The sequence below is a fragment of the Myotis nattereri genome (genome assembly GCF_964212035.1).
Source record: "Myotis nattereri genome assembly, chromosome: 3".
In the NCBI taxonomy this organism is placed as follows: domain Eukaryota; kingdom Metazoa; phylum Chordata; class Mammalia; order Chiroptera; family Vespertilionidae; genus Myotis; species Myotis nattereri.
The window spans coordinates 192513847-192531200 of NC_138077.1; the positions used below are offsets into that span (position 1 = coordinate 192513847).

The 17354-nt window shown below is 56.1% G+C and overlaps 1 protein-coding gene across 2 annotated transcripts in view; it reads left to right on the forward strand.

The window, feature by feature from the left end:
- GRIK3 (glutamate ionotropic receptor kainate type subunit 3) overlaps nt 1–17354 on the forward strand; it is a gene marked incomplete at both ends in the record, with an annotated part of 190135 nt that overhangs the window by 135743 nt on the left and 37038 nt on the right. For both annotated transcript variants that reach the window (XM_081088050.1, XM_081088051.1), the window contains 4 exons: nt 6443–6616; nt 7146–7289; nt 13490–13597; nt 16878–16991. In XM_081088050.1, the coding sequence (XP_080944176.1) occupies nt 6443–6616; nt 7146–7289; nt 13490–13597; nt 16878–16991 (540 nt within the window). The remainder of the gene's footprint in view (nt 1–6442; nt 6617–7145; nt 7290–13489; nt 13598–16877; nt 16992–17354) is intronic.

Consider the following 17354-nt stretch of genomic DNA (forward strand, 5'->3'; position numbering starts at 1 on the left):
TACATGGAGAAGTGACATTACGTGTGACGAAGGGGGCGGGGACTCTAGAACCTGCCAGTGTGAACAGAAGCCCCTGCTTACTAGCCGTGAGACTCGGGGGAAGTCATCTAACCTCCCTGCCTCAGTTTCTTCCTCTGCATAATGGGCATAGCAATGGCTTCTACCTCCTAGGATGGCTGTGAGGACCCAGTGAGTTAATAAAGTAAATGCCGAGAGCAGTGCCGGGCATGAAAGAGCTAGAGGAATGCTAGCTCTCATTATGCTGACCCTCGGCTCCTAGCCCACCCTTCCCCACGCAGGTCTCAGGCCTCTAGAAATGACAAGCATGGCCACTTTGGATTCCTATAGCAACCATGCCAGAGTCTGCCCGCGCACTGTCAGCCAGGCCAGCCCACCTGCGGGCTCCAGATGGGTCCTGTCCAAACTCTGAGAACATTTAGGGCCATTTAAACCCATTAGGATAATTAGCTGTGGTCTGAGATCAGCAGAATAAAGCGATCCCTGTGCCAAAGGGGCACCAACACCCAGACACCCGGCCTTGGGTGCAGACGCCTTCTGACCTTACGGGCTTGGGATGGACTTTCCCACCCAGCCCAGGTCTGGGGTGAGGGACAGCGCTCTCACCACCCTGGGGCTGGAACAAGCTCACGCAGTCTTCATCCGCCTCGCCGCCACAGCCCCGCGGGCCTCCCACTATGCTCCTTCATCCATCCAGCACCCGGCCTGCGCTCAGCTGAGTAGCTCAAGATGACTGGCACCGAGGCCCTTCCCTCAAGGAGCTCCCATCCTGTCCGGTCTGTGCCTCTATGTCCAGCTCAAAGAGCAGGCTTGTGCCATCACAGGTCTGGACGGATGCCCGTGGGGCACAGTGGAAAGAGATGCCAGATGCTGAGGGCCTAGTGGGAGGTGGAAAATGTGATGCAGGCTTTACTGGAAAGGAGATGCTAGAACTGGGCCTCGAAGGATCAGTGGGAGTTTACCAAGGAAAAGCAGGAAGGGTATGCCACATAGAGGGAACGGCATAGGCAAAGGCTAAGGGGCAGATTAGCTCCTCAGTGGAGTGCTGGAGCTGGCGCGCTCTGGCTGATTGTGAGAGCCGACTGTGTTCATCTCTTCCCAACTCCACGCTTAGTAATATCACATAGACGGCTTGAAATTGGCCACTGTGGGAGCATTCATACTATAGAAGTTGGCAAAAGCTACAAGTAAGGGTTTTTTACCCCCTCTCCCCTGAGAGCTGGTTATTAAGCATTTACCAGCACACCACTCTTGTCACCCTCCCTCCACCCCCACCCACTGCACCCCATACCTAAGGCAGAGGCCTGGAGCCATCCTGCTCCTTCTGATCTGGAGCTCAGACCCGGGGACCTGCCAGGGTGGTGTAAGGAGAAAGGGAACCCCCAAGCTGGTGACTGAGACCAGGCACCTTCTTCCCCTAGTCCCTGGATCCCGTGCCCCATTCACCTCTGTATGCCCAGTGCCCAAATAGCGCCTGGTACGTAGTAGGTGCTCACGAATGTCTGAATGAATGACTCCAATACCAAGTAGCAAGTAATCAGTGAAATTATCAATATCTCCATCACAACAACAGTTAAGACCTGGACTCTGGGGCCAGTCTGTCTGCCTGAGTTATAATTGCGATTCTTTCGTTTCACCTCTCTGTGCCTCGTTTCCCCTGCTATAAAAGTACGCAGTAACAGTACTGCCCATAGGATGGCTATGCTGAGCATTAAATATGTTGACATCAGTAAAGCACTTAGAAAAGTGCTTGGCATTTAGTCTCCTGCATGAGTTAAATCAATTAATTAAATAAACTCCTGCTAGTGTTTTCTGTGTACTCAGCATACTTCATCTCATCCAAATCCAACTCTTCCAGGGAGGTCTGGCTCCCCCAGTTTTATAGAAACTGAGGCTCAGGGAGGTCGCTCAGCGAGAAAGGGGCGGAGCAAGGCTTGTTTCCAGCAGGGGGTGCCCAGCTCCATGCGCTCTGCTGAAGCCTGTGAGCTGAGAGCCTGCAGGAATGTTGCCCGGCTTCTGGCCGGCTCTGATTCCACGTGGCTGGCTGTGATGGTCCGGGCCTGGCGATTGACACTAATAGGAGTAACGGAGCCTCCACAAATCCCAGCAGCACCCACACTTCACAGGTTCCAGAGCCCTTTCTCCACATCACTGATTTCCCTCTTCACAGAGCAGAGTTTGCGCTCCCTGTTGACTGAGGGGAAAGCCTGGGACCAGAGAGGTTGAGTGATCTGCCCAGAATCTCACAGCAAATCAGTGACAGAGGCCTGGGCTCCTGACTTCTGGTCTAGCCCATGCCTGTTCCACCCACTGCCCCTCCTCCCCACGCCCCTCTGAGAGCCCAGGAGAACAGACCGCTCCAGGGAGGCACAGCCCCCCCATACAAATAGTTCTGCATGGAGTATGTCGGGGAGAGAGGAGCTTCCAGGGTGTCTCCCAGCGGCCCTCCACGTGCCAGGGCATCGGCTGTGTCCCCTGGGTCCTCTCCCCCTGCCCGTGTCCTGCTTCCAGCTCCAACTCCAGGACCCTCCTTGCAGCCCTGTTGGCGGAAGTGTTGCCCTGGTGGCTCCGCCTCTGCCCAGCGGTCAGTTGTGGCTGTATCCGAACGGCAGTGGCACTTGGCATGTATCCCCTTCCCGTTAGAAAACCCATGTCACCAACTCTGCATCTCTATAAAACCTCCCAACTTGCTTCTCCCCTGCAGAAGACGGTTCAATTACCCCAGCTGCCATTATCTGTCCCAGCCAGCTTTGAGCCGTTCCCAGATAACCCCACGTTCACCAGCCCCAGCTGAGCCCCTGGTACATGGCATGTGGAGGTAAAAGCCTGGAGGTGAAGAAAGAATTATAATAAATTAATAGATAAGCAATCACAATTAATGCCACTTCCCTGCAATAACAGTTATATCACGGGGAAGATATTTTCATCTGTCGTTCCTTAAGGCGATGTTTTCCGAGCTTCAGCTTCCACCCAGTCAGACCCATGGGGTGCTAATGAATTAGCCTATTATGTTATGCTGAATGTTTCTAAAAGGTCCCTCGTCGATACTGAATTCAGTGTGTCAACATTTGGCACGGAGAACAGCAACTTTTTGCCAAGCAGCAAGGTTGCGCACGGTTCGCTGTGTACAGCACTTGGGGTCTCAGCCTGGGGCAGTTTGGATCCAAACGTTGGAGCTGGACAGAGAGGCCTCTTTGCCAGTGTCCTGTTGTCCCTGCCCTCGAGTCACAGGGAAGGCACATTTGGTGCCCCGAGCCCCACAGCACTTTGAAGCTAAGCCCAGGCTTGAGGGGACAGGAGGAAGGTGACCCCAGCACTGCTGCCCCCTCGTGCCCCCTCCCAGCCTCTGTGTAGGCGTCACCAGGATGAAGGCTGCAGCTGGAGACCGGAAGGGCTGTTGTCACCAGCACGCCAGCGGCCACCGGAGCCAGAGATGCACCCTTTCCACGGGTCCAGCTCTCCTCTGGTCCTAGAGGAGGGAGGACCAGTCACAGAGGCCCTCGGCAGGCTAGTGCTCTGGCATCATTCAGGCCTTAGTGTCAGGTCCACACTGAATTGGACAAGACACAGGCTGAGCCTCTGCAGGGGCAGAGTGAGGAGGGCGCCCCCTGGGGGCAGAGCTCAGCTTCTCTTCCGTGGCCCCAGCAGTTCAGCTCTGGCCCCAGACTTGCAGACACCCCTTGCAAAACAAAATCCCTCCATCTTCCTGACCCACTTCCTTCAAAAGTGGTTCAGGTAAGATCTCTTGTTTCTGAAGCAAGCCCCTGGAGGTCTCACCCTCCTCCCCAGTGACTTACCAAACCACGCCTAACGTCCAGCCCCAGAGGGGCTCCCCCGAGAGGAGGATGGGAAGCACCAGCCCCTCCACCTCAGGCTCTTCCCAGTGATGATTTGGTCCCCGGAGAGGTGTGAACCTTACTTCCACTTTGGTTGACGAGAGTATTTGGCTCAAGGGCTCATCGGGGAGATAGACATAGACAGTTGTTTTCAGTGGGGTGACACCCAGAGGCCCCAGGAGAAGAGCAGCAGCACCCCTGACCCGCCTGACCGTACATTGTAGAGGAGCAGTCAGGGAGGCCAATAGGAAGCTACCAGTGTGCTAACAATCAGCTCTCACAGCCACAGCCAGCTCCATCACGCCCTGGGGACACATTCTGTTCACCTTTTTGAGCTTTATGACCTTAGGCAACTCCCCTCACCCCTCTGGACTTGTTTCCTCATCGTATAGAGGGAATACTATTGAGTACCCACTTCACAGGTGACTGTGAAGATTCACTGACAGCCTGGCCAGCATGGCTCAGTGGTTGAGTGTCAATCTATCGACCAGGAGGTCATGGTTCCATTCCCAGTCAGGGCACATGCCCAAGTTATCAGCTTGATCCCCAGTGTGGGGCGTGCAGGAGGCAGCCAATCAATGATTCTCATCATTGATGGTTCTGTCTCTCTCTCCCTCTTCCTTCCTCTCTGAAATCAATAAAAATATACTTTTTAAAGATATTTTTTAAAAGATTTGATTATATACTCCAGTGCAGGACTGAGCACTTCCACGGATATTGAGGCCATATGGACACCCTCTGGCCAGTTCAGTCGCCATCTCCCATCTGCTCAACACCCTGCATCCTGCTCCGACCCAGCCCCTTCCCCAGCCCCCATCCTGGCCTAGAATCAGGGCCATATTTGTTTCAGCAAAGCTGGGACTACACTGTCTAAGCCTCTCCCCTACTCCCTAAACCTTCCAAGAGGAAATTAACACAATGCCTTCCAGAAAGAGGCCATTGGCGGGGGGGGGGGGGGGGGGGTAGTGGGTGGGGGGAGCAGAATGAGTTTAGCATCGGTTAGGAAGATCTCAAAGACCCGATGCAGCCAGCACAGTGTGAGAGCTGCTCCATGGCTCTGGGTTGTATCACTCATCATCTTCCCTGAGCCATCATCCCCTTAACCAGAGCTGGGGCCATGGTGGGGCTGGGTGCTCCCCCCGATGTCTGTACCACGGAGAGGCTTGGCCAGGGTCCCAACCACCCTCCCAGCATGGGATGGAGCGACTAAGCCTGAGGACGCACGAGCGAGGACGGCGAGGGGAGAACGTTGGGGAGAATAGACAGTAGATGAGGAGGAGCTCAGACAATGACCTTTAGACTCCGTGACCTTTGCCCACCAGTGGGATGGGACCAACCTCGAGTGTCAAAGTCTATTTTTTCAAACAGTTAAAAACACAGACTAGAGAATGAAACATGTGGCAAAGATGGAATCCACTCGTTAACAAGGGCAGCAGGAGGATGACAATGTTGGCTCAAAGAGCATGTGAGGGGCCTGACCGTACATTGGAGCTGGACAGCACGCCACCAGCACTGTTCAGCACTGCTTAGGTACTTGATGAGAAAAAACAGAGAATACGGCTGCTAGGTTAGATACAAAACCGATTAACGTCCTGCAGGGCCATAAAACCACAACCGTGGCGATGATCCTTTTTATGGACAAAAATCTACAAGTGAACCCAGAGTCTGGGCCTTGAACCAGTAGCTGAGAGTGAAGGCAACCCCAGGTGTGTTCTCCGGGAGAATCGCACAATCCCAGGTGGGCAGTAAACCATGTTTCCATGCTGCTCTCCTGCCTTATTTCCAAGTTTGGGGTAAGTTTCTGCTCTGAGGACAGAGTACTGCTCTGCTCCTCATGCTACCACCCCCCCAAACACCACCTCTTTTCAGCTAAACACCCAACTTCTCCCTCTGTGTCTGCACCCCCTTCCCAGAGCTGTGGTGGGGGAGGGGGGCCTGGAGCTGGGCTGCCCCATGCATTCAGGCCTGTTTTCCTGGCCCTTAGGCGAGGGCCTGCCCATGCACCTGGACGTGACCTGGCCCCCAGACAGACAGGCTGGCCACCCTCACTGCTCCCAGGAGGCAGGGGTGAGAATAGAGCCTGTGGTGTGGTGGGCCGGGAGAGAGAAGAGGGCAAGGGCAGCTGTACCCTGAGTCCCTGGCAGGAGACTTTTAAAATATACTCTCCTTTGGGGAATAAAATCCTTCCTTCAGCCTCACTCAGGGTAACGTGGAGGTGCCAGACCCAGCAGCACGAAGTGGGCCTCCCCGTCGGAGGAAATGACCATCCTGACTGTCATCAGCTACTGTTGGAGGCTGGCATTGGGCCTGAACTGCTGCACCACATCCTATAAAAGAGGCAGATGAAGAAATGGTCAGAGTGGCTCGCTCGAGGCCTGGCAGTGAACACGTGGGGTCGGCCACGAGGCCGACGGGTTCCTGTCGACTCCAAGTGCAGTGCTCCCATGGGGCGCCCTCACCCCTCGCCTCCCCTCCCCGGGCCCTGCAGGGAGCTGCAGCGAGGGCTCTAGGGGGCAGCAGGGACCATGGGCAGTCGGCTGGAGCTCACGGTGGACACACCTTTATTTCCACGAACCTCTCTCTGTCAGGATCTTTATGCGCTAGACCTGGAGCCCTACCGATACTCGGGGGTGAATCTGACAGGGTTCCGGATCCTCAATGTGGACAACCCCCATGTCTCGGCCATTGTGGAGAAGTGGTCCATGGAGCGGCTACAGGCAGCTCCCCGGGCCGAGTCCGGGCTGCTGGACGGAGTGATGATGGTACGGCAGCAGGGGGGCCAGACCCAGGGCTCCCCTTTCCCTTCGCCTTTCTCCCTCCCTCCCTTCCTTCCTCCCTCCCATCCCTCCTTCTACCTCCTCCCTCCCTGTTTCTCACTTCCCTCCTACCAATCCCCTTCTTACGTCAGCAGGACCTTAAGCTAAGGGCCAGGACACAAGGGAGCCAGACATAGTCCATCCCAAGGTTGGGAGCACAGACATGTCAACAGCTGGTGACAGAGCTGAAATAAGCTCAGTGGGTCCTAGGTGTGACCAGCAGAGGCTGGGGAGGCGGGAAGGAGATGGTGCGGGAGCCAAGACAGCAGCAGGGCATGGGGATGGGGCAGAGGGACTGCTCAAAGGTCTGAGCTGCAGGGGTGTCAGGTGTCTGCAGAGCAGCAGGGTCACCCAAGCCTGGCCTCTCACCAGGCCCCCCATGTGCCGGGGGAAGGGGGAGGGGGCGCGGAGATAAGGCAAGGGGAGCGGAGAACTCAGAAGCTGTTCTCAGACAGGCCCTGCCCCCTCCCTCCAGACCGATGCCGCCTTGCTGTATGATGCCGTGCACATCGTGTCCGTGTGCTACCAGCGGGCCCCCCAGATGACCGTGAATTCCCTGCAGTGCCACCGGCACAAGGCGTGGCGCTTTGGCGGCCGCTTCATGAATTTCATCAAGGAGGTAAGTGCCCCCCACACCCACGCCAGGGCCATCTCCCCGGAGGTTGTTAGTGCTGCAGAGTGGTCAAGGGCCCAGGTTTGGGAGTCGGGTTCAATGTTCAATCCACCTGAACTTGGGCAAGTTGCCTTACATCTCGGAGCCTCAGTTCCCTTAGTGAGAACAGCCATGACAGGACCAATCTCACAGGGTGATGGAGACGCTGCCCTTGGCACGTACTAGGCGCTCCGTGGGTGGCCAGCATTGTCAGCAGGACACAGCACGGGCTTCACGTGCAACAGGTGAGGGCCTTTGCCTCTGGCTGTGTGATCTTGGGCAAGTGCAGGACCCGCTCTGGGCCTTGGTTGTCTCGTCTGTACAGCGCGGTACAGAGATGAAAGGTGGCCGCGTGGAAGGTGCTCCGTGCAGTGCAAAGGCAGAGGAGGCTCGGCGAATAGCAGTCAGCCCCACACACTCCTCTGTACGTCACGGGCCCACCAGCCACCTTCCCAACCAGGGTCCCCATCGGGACCAGCTCTCCTGGCACCACAGCGACTGTGGAGAAGGCCCATCCATGGAGCTGACTCCAAGGAACCAGAGAGCAGAAGCCTGTCCTGCTGCTGAGAAGGCGGCCGTGGGAACACACGGGGCCTGCTTTAAGCTCCAAGGACTCTCTCCAGCACCGCTGTCCCGTGAAAGGTGGAGGGCCGTTTATTGTTCCCATTTCACAGATGGGGGAAGCCGAGGTCTGGGCTCGCACCCTGGCTCCATCCCAACTGGCTAAGTGACTTTGGCTGAGATGACCAACTCTTGGATCCTCAGTTTCCTCGGTGGTGTCCTGAAGATAGTAAGAAAGTGTGCTACAAAGCGTTGTTGGGAAGACAATGGAAAACTGCCCACAGAGCCCCCAGGCGGGGCACAGTCAGGTCCCAGTATACGGTAGATGAAGAAGGTTTTGGGGGGACAAGGTCTGGGCAGGGAGCTCCTGGGTCAGAGAGAGTGACCGTGTCCAGGGCAACAGGACGTGCACTTAGGGCTGTGGCTCTGTGTAGACCATCCCTTTGTAGCAACCACAATGGACCAGAAATGAAGCCAGCTTCCTTGGGAGTTCATTTATTCAACAGATACCTGTGTGGCCTGCGGGGTGCCAGGCAGGGAGCTGAAGCAGATGAGCCCAGCACTCTCAGAGCTCGCACCCAGGCAGACATCCAGCACATCATCGCGTTCATGCCTGTATCCCTGCCCCAGGAGGAAGGCAGCGCTGTGAGGGCGAAGAGCGAAGGAAGCCACCACCCTCCTCAGTGGATAGGGCTGCTTTCCCGGAGGCCCCTCCCTCCCTCCTGTGACTGCTTGGGATGAGGCCAGTGACAGCTCTTCCTGCATTTCAGAATGACGCTTACAGGAACGGGGATGAGACACAGGCTGGAGGGTTTGACGCGTGTGCCTGTGGAGTTTGTCTCTTCCCGGCTGTGTGGCTTTAGACAAGTTCCTAGACGTCCCCAAGCGTCAGTCCTGTCACCTGGCAAACACCTTGTCAGAGTCCTTGCGAGGGAGCACGGGAGGCCTGGACGCCAGTTCCCTTGCTCCTGGAAGGGAGTCCAGTGTCCGCTGTTTTGGTACAAGAGGACCACAGTGGGCCCTTCTCATTCATCCCCTCAAAATTGCAGAGGAAGTTTGATGGGCCACTGCCCTGAGCAAGGCCTGGCTGGCCCAGGCGATCATCGGCTTGTTCTCAGGACTCTCTGAGGCCTGACTCCTACCTCCCAGGCCTGCTTCCTCGGCAGGCCTCCAGCTAAGTAGCCACAGGCCAGTGTGTGATCTGCTGACTCGGGCCACCACCCTGGGACCCTTAGGAGCCGGACCAAAGTGGCTTTGAAGCTTAACCACCTTTGGGCTGTGTGACCTTAGACAAGCTACTGAACCTCTCTGTGCCTCAGGTTCTCCTCTGTACAATGGAGATAATACCCGGGTGGTTGTAGGATTAAGTGAGTTACGTGTGTGAAGCCAGGACACCGCCTGGCATAGAGCAGTGCTGAACAGATTGGCTGCTATGGCTATTGCTTCTACCATCACGACTGTCAGTCCTATGGCTTCTTGTCCCCTCGTGGGTTTTTAACTAACAAGGATCTCCAAGCCTCATAGTTACAGGGACCACCCCCCCAACTCTGTTCACCCTCACTCCTTGGGCTGCTTGAGGCTCAGTGGTAAAGCCCAGATGGGAGCAGAATGGCCACTGTCCACACATAGCAAGGGGAGCCCCCTTCTCCCTCCAGTGGCTGGCAGGCCGGGGGAGGTGTGCCCGGCCCCCGTTTCCTGGCCCTGGCCCAGTGAATGGCCCCACCACTCACATCCCTTTACAGAGCCCTTTCAGAAGCATCTCTATCTTACGTTAGGTGTGGAGACCGAGGTCCAGGGCAGCCACAGGCTGGCCCATGGTCCCACAGCTGGTCACGACCAGGCAGGTGCCCTGCCGGAGCCCAGCACAGTCTATCCTCGGACCATTTCCAAGTTGCCCGCCTCCCCATCTGACTGCATGACAGTAAATCATTTTAAAGACTTGGCATTTCCGAGAGGAGCTGGAAAATGCCAGGCCGGAGTTCAGAGCGTGTGAAGCATCTTTCATTTAGCGAGTCCGGAGCCTCGGCTGGAAGGGGTGGGGGGGGCTGCGAAATGTCACGGGGAGGAGCTGCCAGTGGCTCCCTGCCCAGGCCCTGCCCCTGCCCACCGCCCACAGACAGGCAGTGCACCTGCTGGCATTTAATCCCTCTGGAGCTGACAAGGGGGAAGGCTCCCTCCACAGTGCAGGTTTGAAGGCACCTGCTGTGATTTCCCTGGGGGCCCAGAGAAAGCCTGAGGTGTGGGTGCCCGCTGGGCCGAGAGGGAGGCGAGGGCCTGGGGAGCTGGCCTGAGCCTCCCCTCGAGGTCAGACACGGTGGCTTCTCCTTTTCTGACACATCTCTAATCTCCATCCCCAACCCCCTCCGGCTCCCTGGGCTCCATAAATCTCCCATTCGCCCTGGCAGCGATGACCCATGCTCTCCAGCTCTGCCCTTGCCCCTGCAGTGGGCATCTGCACCACCATTGCTTGGGGCCTGCACAGCTCAGTCCCTCTTTGAGCCCCAGTGCCCATGACTTTAAAATGGGGGCAGTGGTGACACCCACCTGGCAGGATCGGGATGAGAACAGAATGAGCTCATGCAGAGATCAGTCCTCTGAGACAGTTTCTACTGAGGCCTCGGGCCTTAGCCCAGGGCACCCCCCACCCCGCAGCCAAGGGCCAGCCCTAATGGAGCTCCCACAAGGAAGCAACAAGGAGAAATTATAGTATATACCACTTAGTCAGGACTGCATACAGTAGCCCCCCCTTATCTGCAGGGGATACGGTCCAAAACCCCTCCCCAGAGGATGCCTGAAACCGCAGACAGGATCGAGCCTACATGTACTATGCTTTCCCTATGCATACTGTGATAAAGTTTAATTTGTAAATTAGGCAGTGTCATGGTAGAAGATTCGTTCTTACCATAGATCTTAGCAAACTCAGCATATAATTTTTTCCTTTCCTTATTAAGTTGAGAATGTTCACCGTGTCACTTAGAGGAAGCCCTTGCCGCTTCCCTTTGGCATGTCGGAATTCCCAGCATCAACAGCGCTACTCTTGCGCTTTGGGGCCATTAGTAAGTAAAACAGGGTGCCTTGAACACAAGCACCGCGGGGGCGTGACAGTAGATCTGATAACTCAGACCGCTGCCAAGTGGCTAACAGGCGGGGAGTGTGCACAGTGCGGATACGCTGAAGCAAGGGAGGACTTCATGATGCTGCTCAGAATGATGAGCCATTAAAAACATACGCATTGCTGCCCTAGCTGGTTTTTCTCAGTGGATAGAGCATCAGCCTGTGGACCAAAGGGTCCTGGGTTCGATTCTGGCAAAAGGCACATGCCTTGGTTGCAGGCTCCTCCCAGGCTTGGGCCCTGGTCGGGGCTCATGCAGGAGGCAACCAATCGATGTGTTTCTCTCACATCGATGTTTCTCTGTGTCTTTTCCTCTCTCTTCCACTCTCCCTAAAAATCCATGGGAAAATATCCTTGGGCGAGGAGTAACAACAAAAATCAACAACAACAAAATTGAGGAATTGTCTATTTCTGGAATTTTTCATCTAATATTTTGGGTCCACGGGTAACTGAAACCATGGAAAGCAAAACTGCAGATAAGTAAGGACTACTGCCTGTCAGGCCCTGTGCTAAGCACTTTATACACCTTTGAACGCCTGTGAAGTAGGTAATTTTCCCTTCCTGAAGCTCAGAGAGGGTAGAGTCCTAGCGCAAAGCCCATATTCTAACCCAGGGGTGGGCAAACTTTTTGACTCGAGGGCCACAATGGGTTCTTAAACTGGACCAGAGGGCCGGAACAAAAGCATGGATGGAGTGTTTGTGTGAACTAATATAAATTCAAAGTAAACATCATTACATAAAAGGGTACGGTCTTTTTTTTTTTTAGTTTTATTCATTTCAAACAGGCCGGTCCAGCCCACGGGCCGTAGTTTGCCCACGGCTGTTCTAACCTCTTGTTTGACAGCCTCCGGGAGCCCCAGGGCGCCGCCTAATGTACCCATTTGCCAGCTGGGCGCTCATCAGGATGACTTTCCAGCGCCTTCGAGCTGCTCTGGGGCCTATGGATGCCCAAGAGTTTTTCTTTCAGATCAACAGATAGGCATCTGTGAACCCGTGAATTTGTGTGTCCAAGTGTGAGTGTAAGCAGAGGTTCAGCAGCCATTCAGCTGGGGAGAGGCTGGGCCTCTCTCAGAACCTGTAAGGGACCCTGGCCCCAGCGTGCAATGACGAGCTCAATGTAGCCAAGCAAGGACTCATAGTCAGACCTCCGCTCCCATCCACGCTCTGGGCCCTCGGGGCGAGGCAGCCACTGTGGGTTCCTCTCTCCCTGAAATCCCAGCTCACCTTTGTTCCCAAGGACTCCAGGGTGTGTGGGTTTGTTGTTTCCCAGACGCAGAAAGCCACACATCCCAGCTTTTACCTGTGTGCCCGCTGCGTCCTAACCCCAAGGAGGAAGGAGAGGAGGAAACCCCTCCGCCTGAGGCAGGGGGGGCCTGGGACCCTGCCTCCAGCTTGGCTCACCCTCTTCTCCACTCTGAGCTTGGGGCCCCTCTGGGCTGCTTCCTCATCTGTAAAGCAGGCTCCTCACCCCCAGGATTGCTGTGGAGTGGCGTGGCGTGCACAGTGCGGAGCGCCGCGCAGAGCTAACTCTCGGGGCCCACATGTTCCCTGCGAAGGGCCAGATAGTAAATATTTAAGGCTTTGCAGGCCAGACGGTCTCTGTAGCAACTATCCAGCTCCGAAGGTGTAGCAAAAAAGCCGCCAGCGACTATACATATAGTTGACCACATGTGCGAGGCCGTGAGCTAAGAAACTGTTTTCAAAAAGAGGTATCGGGCAGGTGGTTTGCCCACCTCTGGTCTAGAAGATGGCGCTCTTCTCAGTTTGGGTCCTGAACCTGCTCCGAACCGCTGTCTGCCTCTTTGTGTGAATGATGCTCATGAAAAGCTACCATTTCATTCAGGGCTCAGGTTGTGCCGGGCACCGCTCCAAATGTTTTACGGGACTCACTCATTTCACCCTCATCACACTTTGGTGAGGTGGCTGCTATTGTTAGTTCCATTTTATAGATGAGAAACTGAGGCCGAGATTGCAATGAAAGGCCCAGGGTCACACAGCCAGTTGTGCTTGACTCTAGCATTCTGATGCCACAGGGCAGGGGCTGGGGTGGCTGGAGTGACCTTCTCTGTCTCCCTGGCTCTCTGGAGGCCACTCCAAGAGTCTGGTCTCCCAGCCGACTTGGCCCCTTGGCCTCTCTGCCTCTCAGCAGGTCTCGCCTTCCCTGCCCACCTGCCTCCCCGCCCCTCGCCGGGGATCTGACGCGGGCTTCCCCTTCTCGTGGCTTCGAGGCGGGGGCTCATTTGAGCGCGCCTGAGATCGATGTTGTACACGGGAAGGTGCAAATGTAAAGCTGGCTAAAGAGCATAATAGAATTTATGGAAATCGCTGGCTCGCACCACAGCCCGAGCAATGATGGAGGTGATTATTAATTAATCATGGTCTTGGGGGAACAGTATCAGTGCAAGGAGTAATTAAAATGAAGCATTGTACAGTTGTACCGAATGATGATTTATGAGCCCGAGGAATTGCCGCTCTGCCCTCTCCTCTCCGGCAGGCTCAATGGGAAGGATTAACTGGACGGATTGTTTTCAACAAAACCAGTGGCTTACGGACCGATTTCGATCTGGACATCATCAGTCTGAAGGAGGACGGCCTGGAGAAGGTGCGTGGGGCGCCAGAGCGGGAGGGGCGAGGCCCACTGTAGCCGCCACTTTAGGGTTGAACAGGACCCGGTGTGGCCTGTGCCTTGGCCCTTCAGAGAACACGAAGCCTTGGTCACACGAGGGATGCAGAACCCAGTGGCCTGGCCACGGCAGATACCCAAACCATCGGAGCAAGGGAGCAAGGGCCGTCAGGGATGTTTAACGTAGAAAAGGGATAGAAGGCTCGTGGGGCAGACAGACTGACCCTAAGTCTCTGCAGGGCTGTGTGGGGCAGAGGGACAGACATATCCTTGGTAAGGGAAACTTTCTAAGGACCACAGGTGCCTGCCTAGGGAGTAGTGAGCTCACTGTCACTGGAGGCATTTAAGCAAAATTTAAGCAAAGCAATTGCTTGTCTGGGACACTGGAGGTGACTCCTACTCTTGCAGAGGGGTTGAAGCATGTGGTTTCTGGACTGCCCTAGGTTTCTGAGGCCTGTATGATTCCAGGGAGTTTGGACAAGAAAGGCAGGCCCGCCAGGGCCTGGGGACTCCCAGCGGATTGCCGTAGAAATGTCTGCAAAGGGGCCAGTTCTGATGCTGGGAATCTTCAGCACATTCTGACATCAGGCTGCTGGACTGCGAAGTGGGATCTAACATTAGCCCCTGATTCTCAGTGTTCCCTGGACCTCGGGCCCGGAGCTCAGCCACACTCTCATCCCACTGCAGGCTGGTCCCTGGTAGCCCCAGGGCACCTCTCCAACCCCAGGAATGGGGTGTATAAAATGTGGGGAGCAGAGGCCTGGAAGTCAAGGCCAGCTCTGGTGCCTGTGGGCCTGCAGGAGTCCCTGATTCCTCATCTCCCTGCTGGCCCTGGGTCAGGCCTCTTCCTCAGATTATTCTGACCCTCCCACCTGGCTTTCTTTCCACCTCCCTCCTGAGCCCTCCAGCCAATTGAGTGTACACACAGGTGACGCTACCCAACACACAGCTCTGCCCTGCTCTGAACCTGCCCATGCTCCCCAGTCCTGAGTCAGTAAGCTCCGCCCCTCTCCCAGCCTCTAAGGTTTTCGAAATGCCCCAGCCTTCCTCTCTAGGCCTGGTCTCCACTGTCCCCAACAGCACTCCCATGGTCCAGTCACACCCCCTCCCCCCTGCACCTCTGGCCTTCACCCCTGCCATCCACCATCCTGGTGGCGGGAGTGGCCTCTGACTCCTGGGTTGTACCTTGTGGCCAAGGTTTACTCCATTCACTCCAGAGTTTCCCACACATTCACGGGGTCACTGTACTGGGGAGAGGTGGCCAGGGAAACGTCACCAGAACTCCGTGACTCTCTCATGCCGAATGTAGCATCTGTCCCTGAGGACGGGCTGTGGCCTCTGCTCCTCACATCTTCGAGGCCAGTTGATCATACACAGCATATGAGCTCCCATTCAGCAGTCTTCCTGCTTCTATTTAAACTCTGCCGTGCTGGGGAGCTCCCTTCCTCCTCGGGCAGCACTATTGCAATATAGGATCCATCTAAGTAGCCATGTCATCTTTGCTCTCTCAGCTGTCCATCTCTGAGGATAGCCTGAAATTCTAAGGATGGCATGCATGCCCCACTTCTCGCTCCTGTGCCGGCGGCTGGCATCAGTAACTGGTCATCAGAACACTCTTTCCCCCTGAGCCCACCCCAGCGTCCTTCTGCCCGCAACTGGCGCAAGTTGGCCACAGCTGACACTGGAGAAGCACTCTCCGCTGCACCTGGACTGAGGTGGACCCGCAGAGGCTCCTGATCTCAGACTCGGGGCAGAGAGCCCATGAAGGCTGCCCCCCCCGCCCCCGGGCCTCACTGTCTCACATCCCTGTGGCAGCTGGTGTCTAGCAGGGCATGCCGTTGGAGCTCAATAGATGCTTCCTAGGGCACAGATTCCTGCTGTTCATTTGGCCTCTAGACAGATGTTTGTTGAGCAGCCCCTGTACCCAGGCATGCTGCTAGGGCCCCTCGTGCTGAGTTCGGGCCACTGGAGAGAAGAGCATCTTCCAGGCTGTCTCCTTGTCTCCTCTCCTCTTGCCCTGGGGGGTCTGCGAAGACAGATCCTGCCTGGAGAAGGCACTGAGCCCCCGACACAGCCACTCTGCCTCCCATACCGTCACTTCTGTGTGCTAAGCTGGGTCATAGCTGATCCAGCCAGCTCCAGCCAGTGGCGTTAGGAGGATTAAGGCAGAATTACCCGAGCATAATTACGCATCTCGCTACTATCTTCCTGGCACAGCTCTCTTAATGGGATGTTTGCACTCAGCTTCTCTGTTTAATTGATTAAGTTTCTGAGGAACCCCCAGCTGGGCCAAGGACAGGGTGGACGTGCTGAAATCGTCCTTGAGAGAGAAGAGCTGAGATTGGGGCAGGGTGGGGCAGAGTTGGATCCAAAAGGACCTTTAAGAGGCCCTGGGCTTCAGAATGATTTGTAAACTTGATCTTCCCTTGCCTCCCTCGGGCTCAGGCCTGATAGCAGCAAGGGCACTGTGTGGACAGAGATTAAGCTGCCTTGCCCAGGGTATCTGCCAATTTTAGAAATAAAACCACAAATCCCTGCAGAGGATCCCAGTGAGGGTCACACACTCTGTTCTGCCATCCCCCAAATAGCTACCAAGACCAGTCTCCTGCCCAGCCTGCCGTCCTGTATGTGACCCATGTCATTGTCCCTTCACTCATTCCATAGGTGCTATGAACATTGCTCCCAGGCTGTCTCCTTGTCTCTTCTCCTCTTGCCCTGGGGGGTCTGCAAAGACAGATCCTGCCTGGAGAAGGCACTGAGCCCCCAACACAGCCATTCTGCCTCCCATACCGTCAGGTCCTGTCCCTTGCTCCATGTCCTGTCCTGGGCTCTGGAGCTGCCACTGGGGCTGAGACGCAGTGAGTGAGCAGCTGGCTGCCTGGGTCTTCCAGGGAGGCCCACCAGGCTCCGAGTAACTGTCCCAGGGGTGGACCTGACCTTGACCCTGACTTCCTCATGGCATCTGCTTCACCCAGGATGGTTTCTACTGAGTTCCCTCTGTGTTCACCTCCCCCTCTGCATCTCCCCTTCAGCTGTGAAGGGTTTGGCACCAAGGGGATGTGGGAGAATTCAGGAGACTCACCCACTTAGGGGCCTGCTCCTGGGATGAGGGAGGCAGTAGGCAGTCAGAAAGGTTAGTTTCAAACATGTTAGCCATGGCCATGAAGAATGGGATCAGGATGATGGGCTTGTTGATGTGGGAACAGGATGGAGAGAATGAGGACTCAGCACCCTGTTCTCTGTCTGTCTGTCCATCCAGGTTGGGGTGTGGAGTCCTACCGAGGGGCTCAATATCACAGAGGTCCCCAAAGGCCGAGGCCCTAACGTCACCGACTCTCTGACAAATCGGTCACTCGTCGTCACCACAGTGCTGGTAAGTGCCTGCAGCCCTTCAGAAGGGACTGTCTGGCCTGGGGGTGGGCTGGCCATTGGGGCTGGAGAGACCCCTCCATCGCCCCACCCAGCATCGACCAGGCACCTCCTGGGAAGCTGCTGGGGGGCTGGGAAATGGGAGGGGCACTGGAAAGTGGACACATTCAGGGTTGCTCAAAACAGCCCTCTGTGGGTAGTTGGAACACAGCAGCCCTGCTCAGGGCCACAGACCAGAGGCCTCCTCCCAAAGCCAGAGCACTCGGCCCTCAAGCCTGCCTGAGACCTGGTGGCCAGGCCTGCAGAGGCCTGTGTGTTTGCATCTTACCCACCCACTCCCTGAACCCTGAAGTCTGAGTAGAAGGAG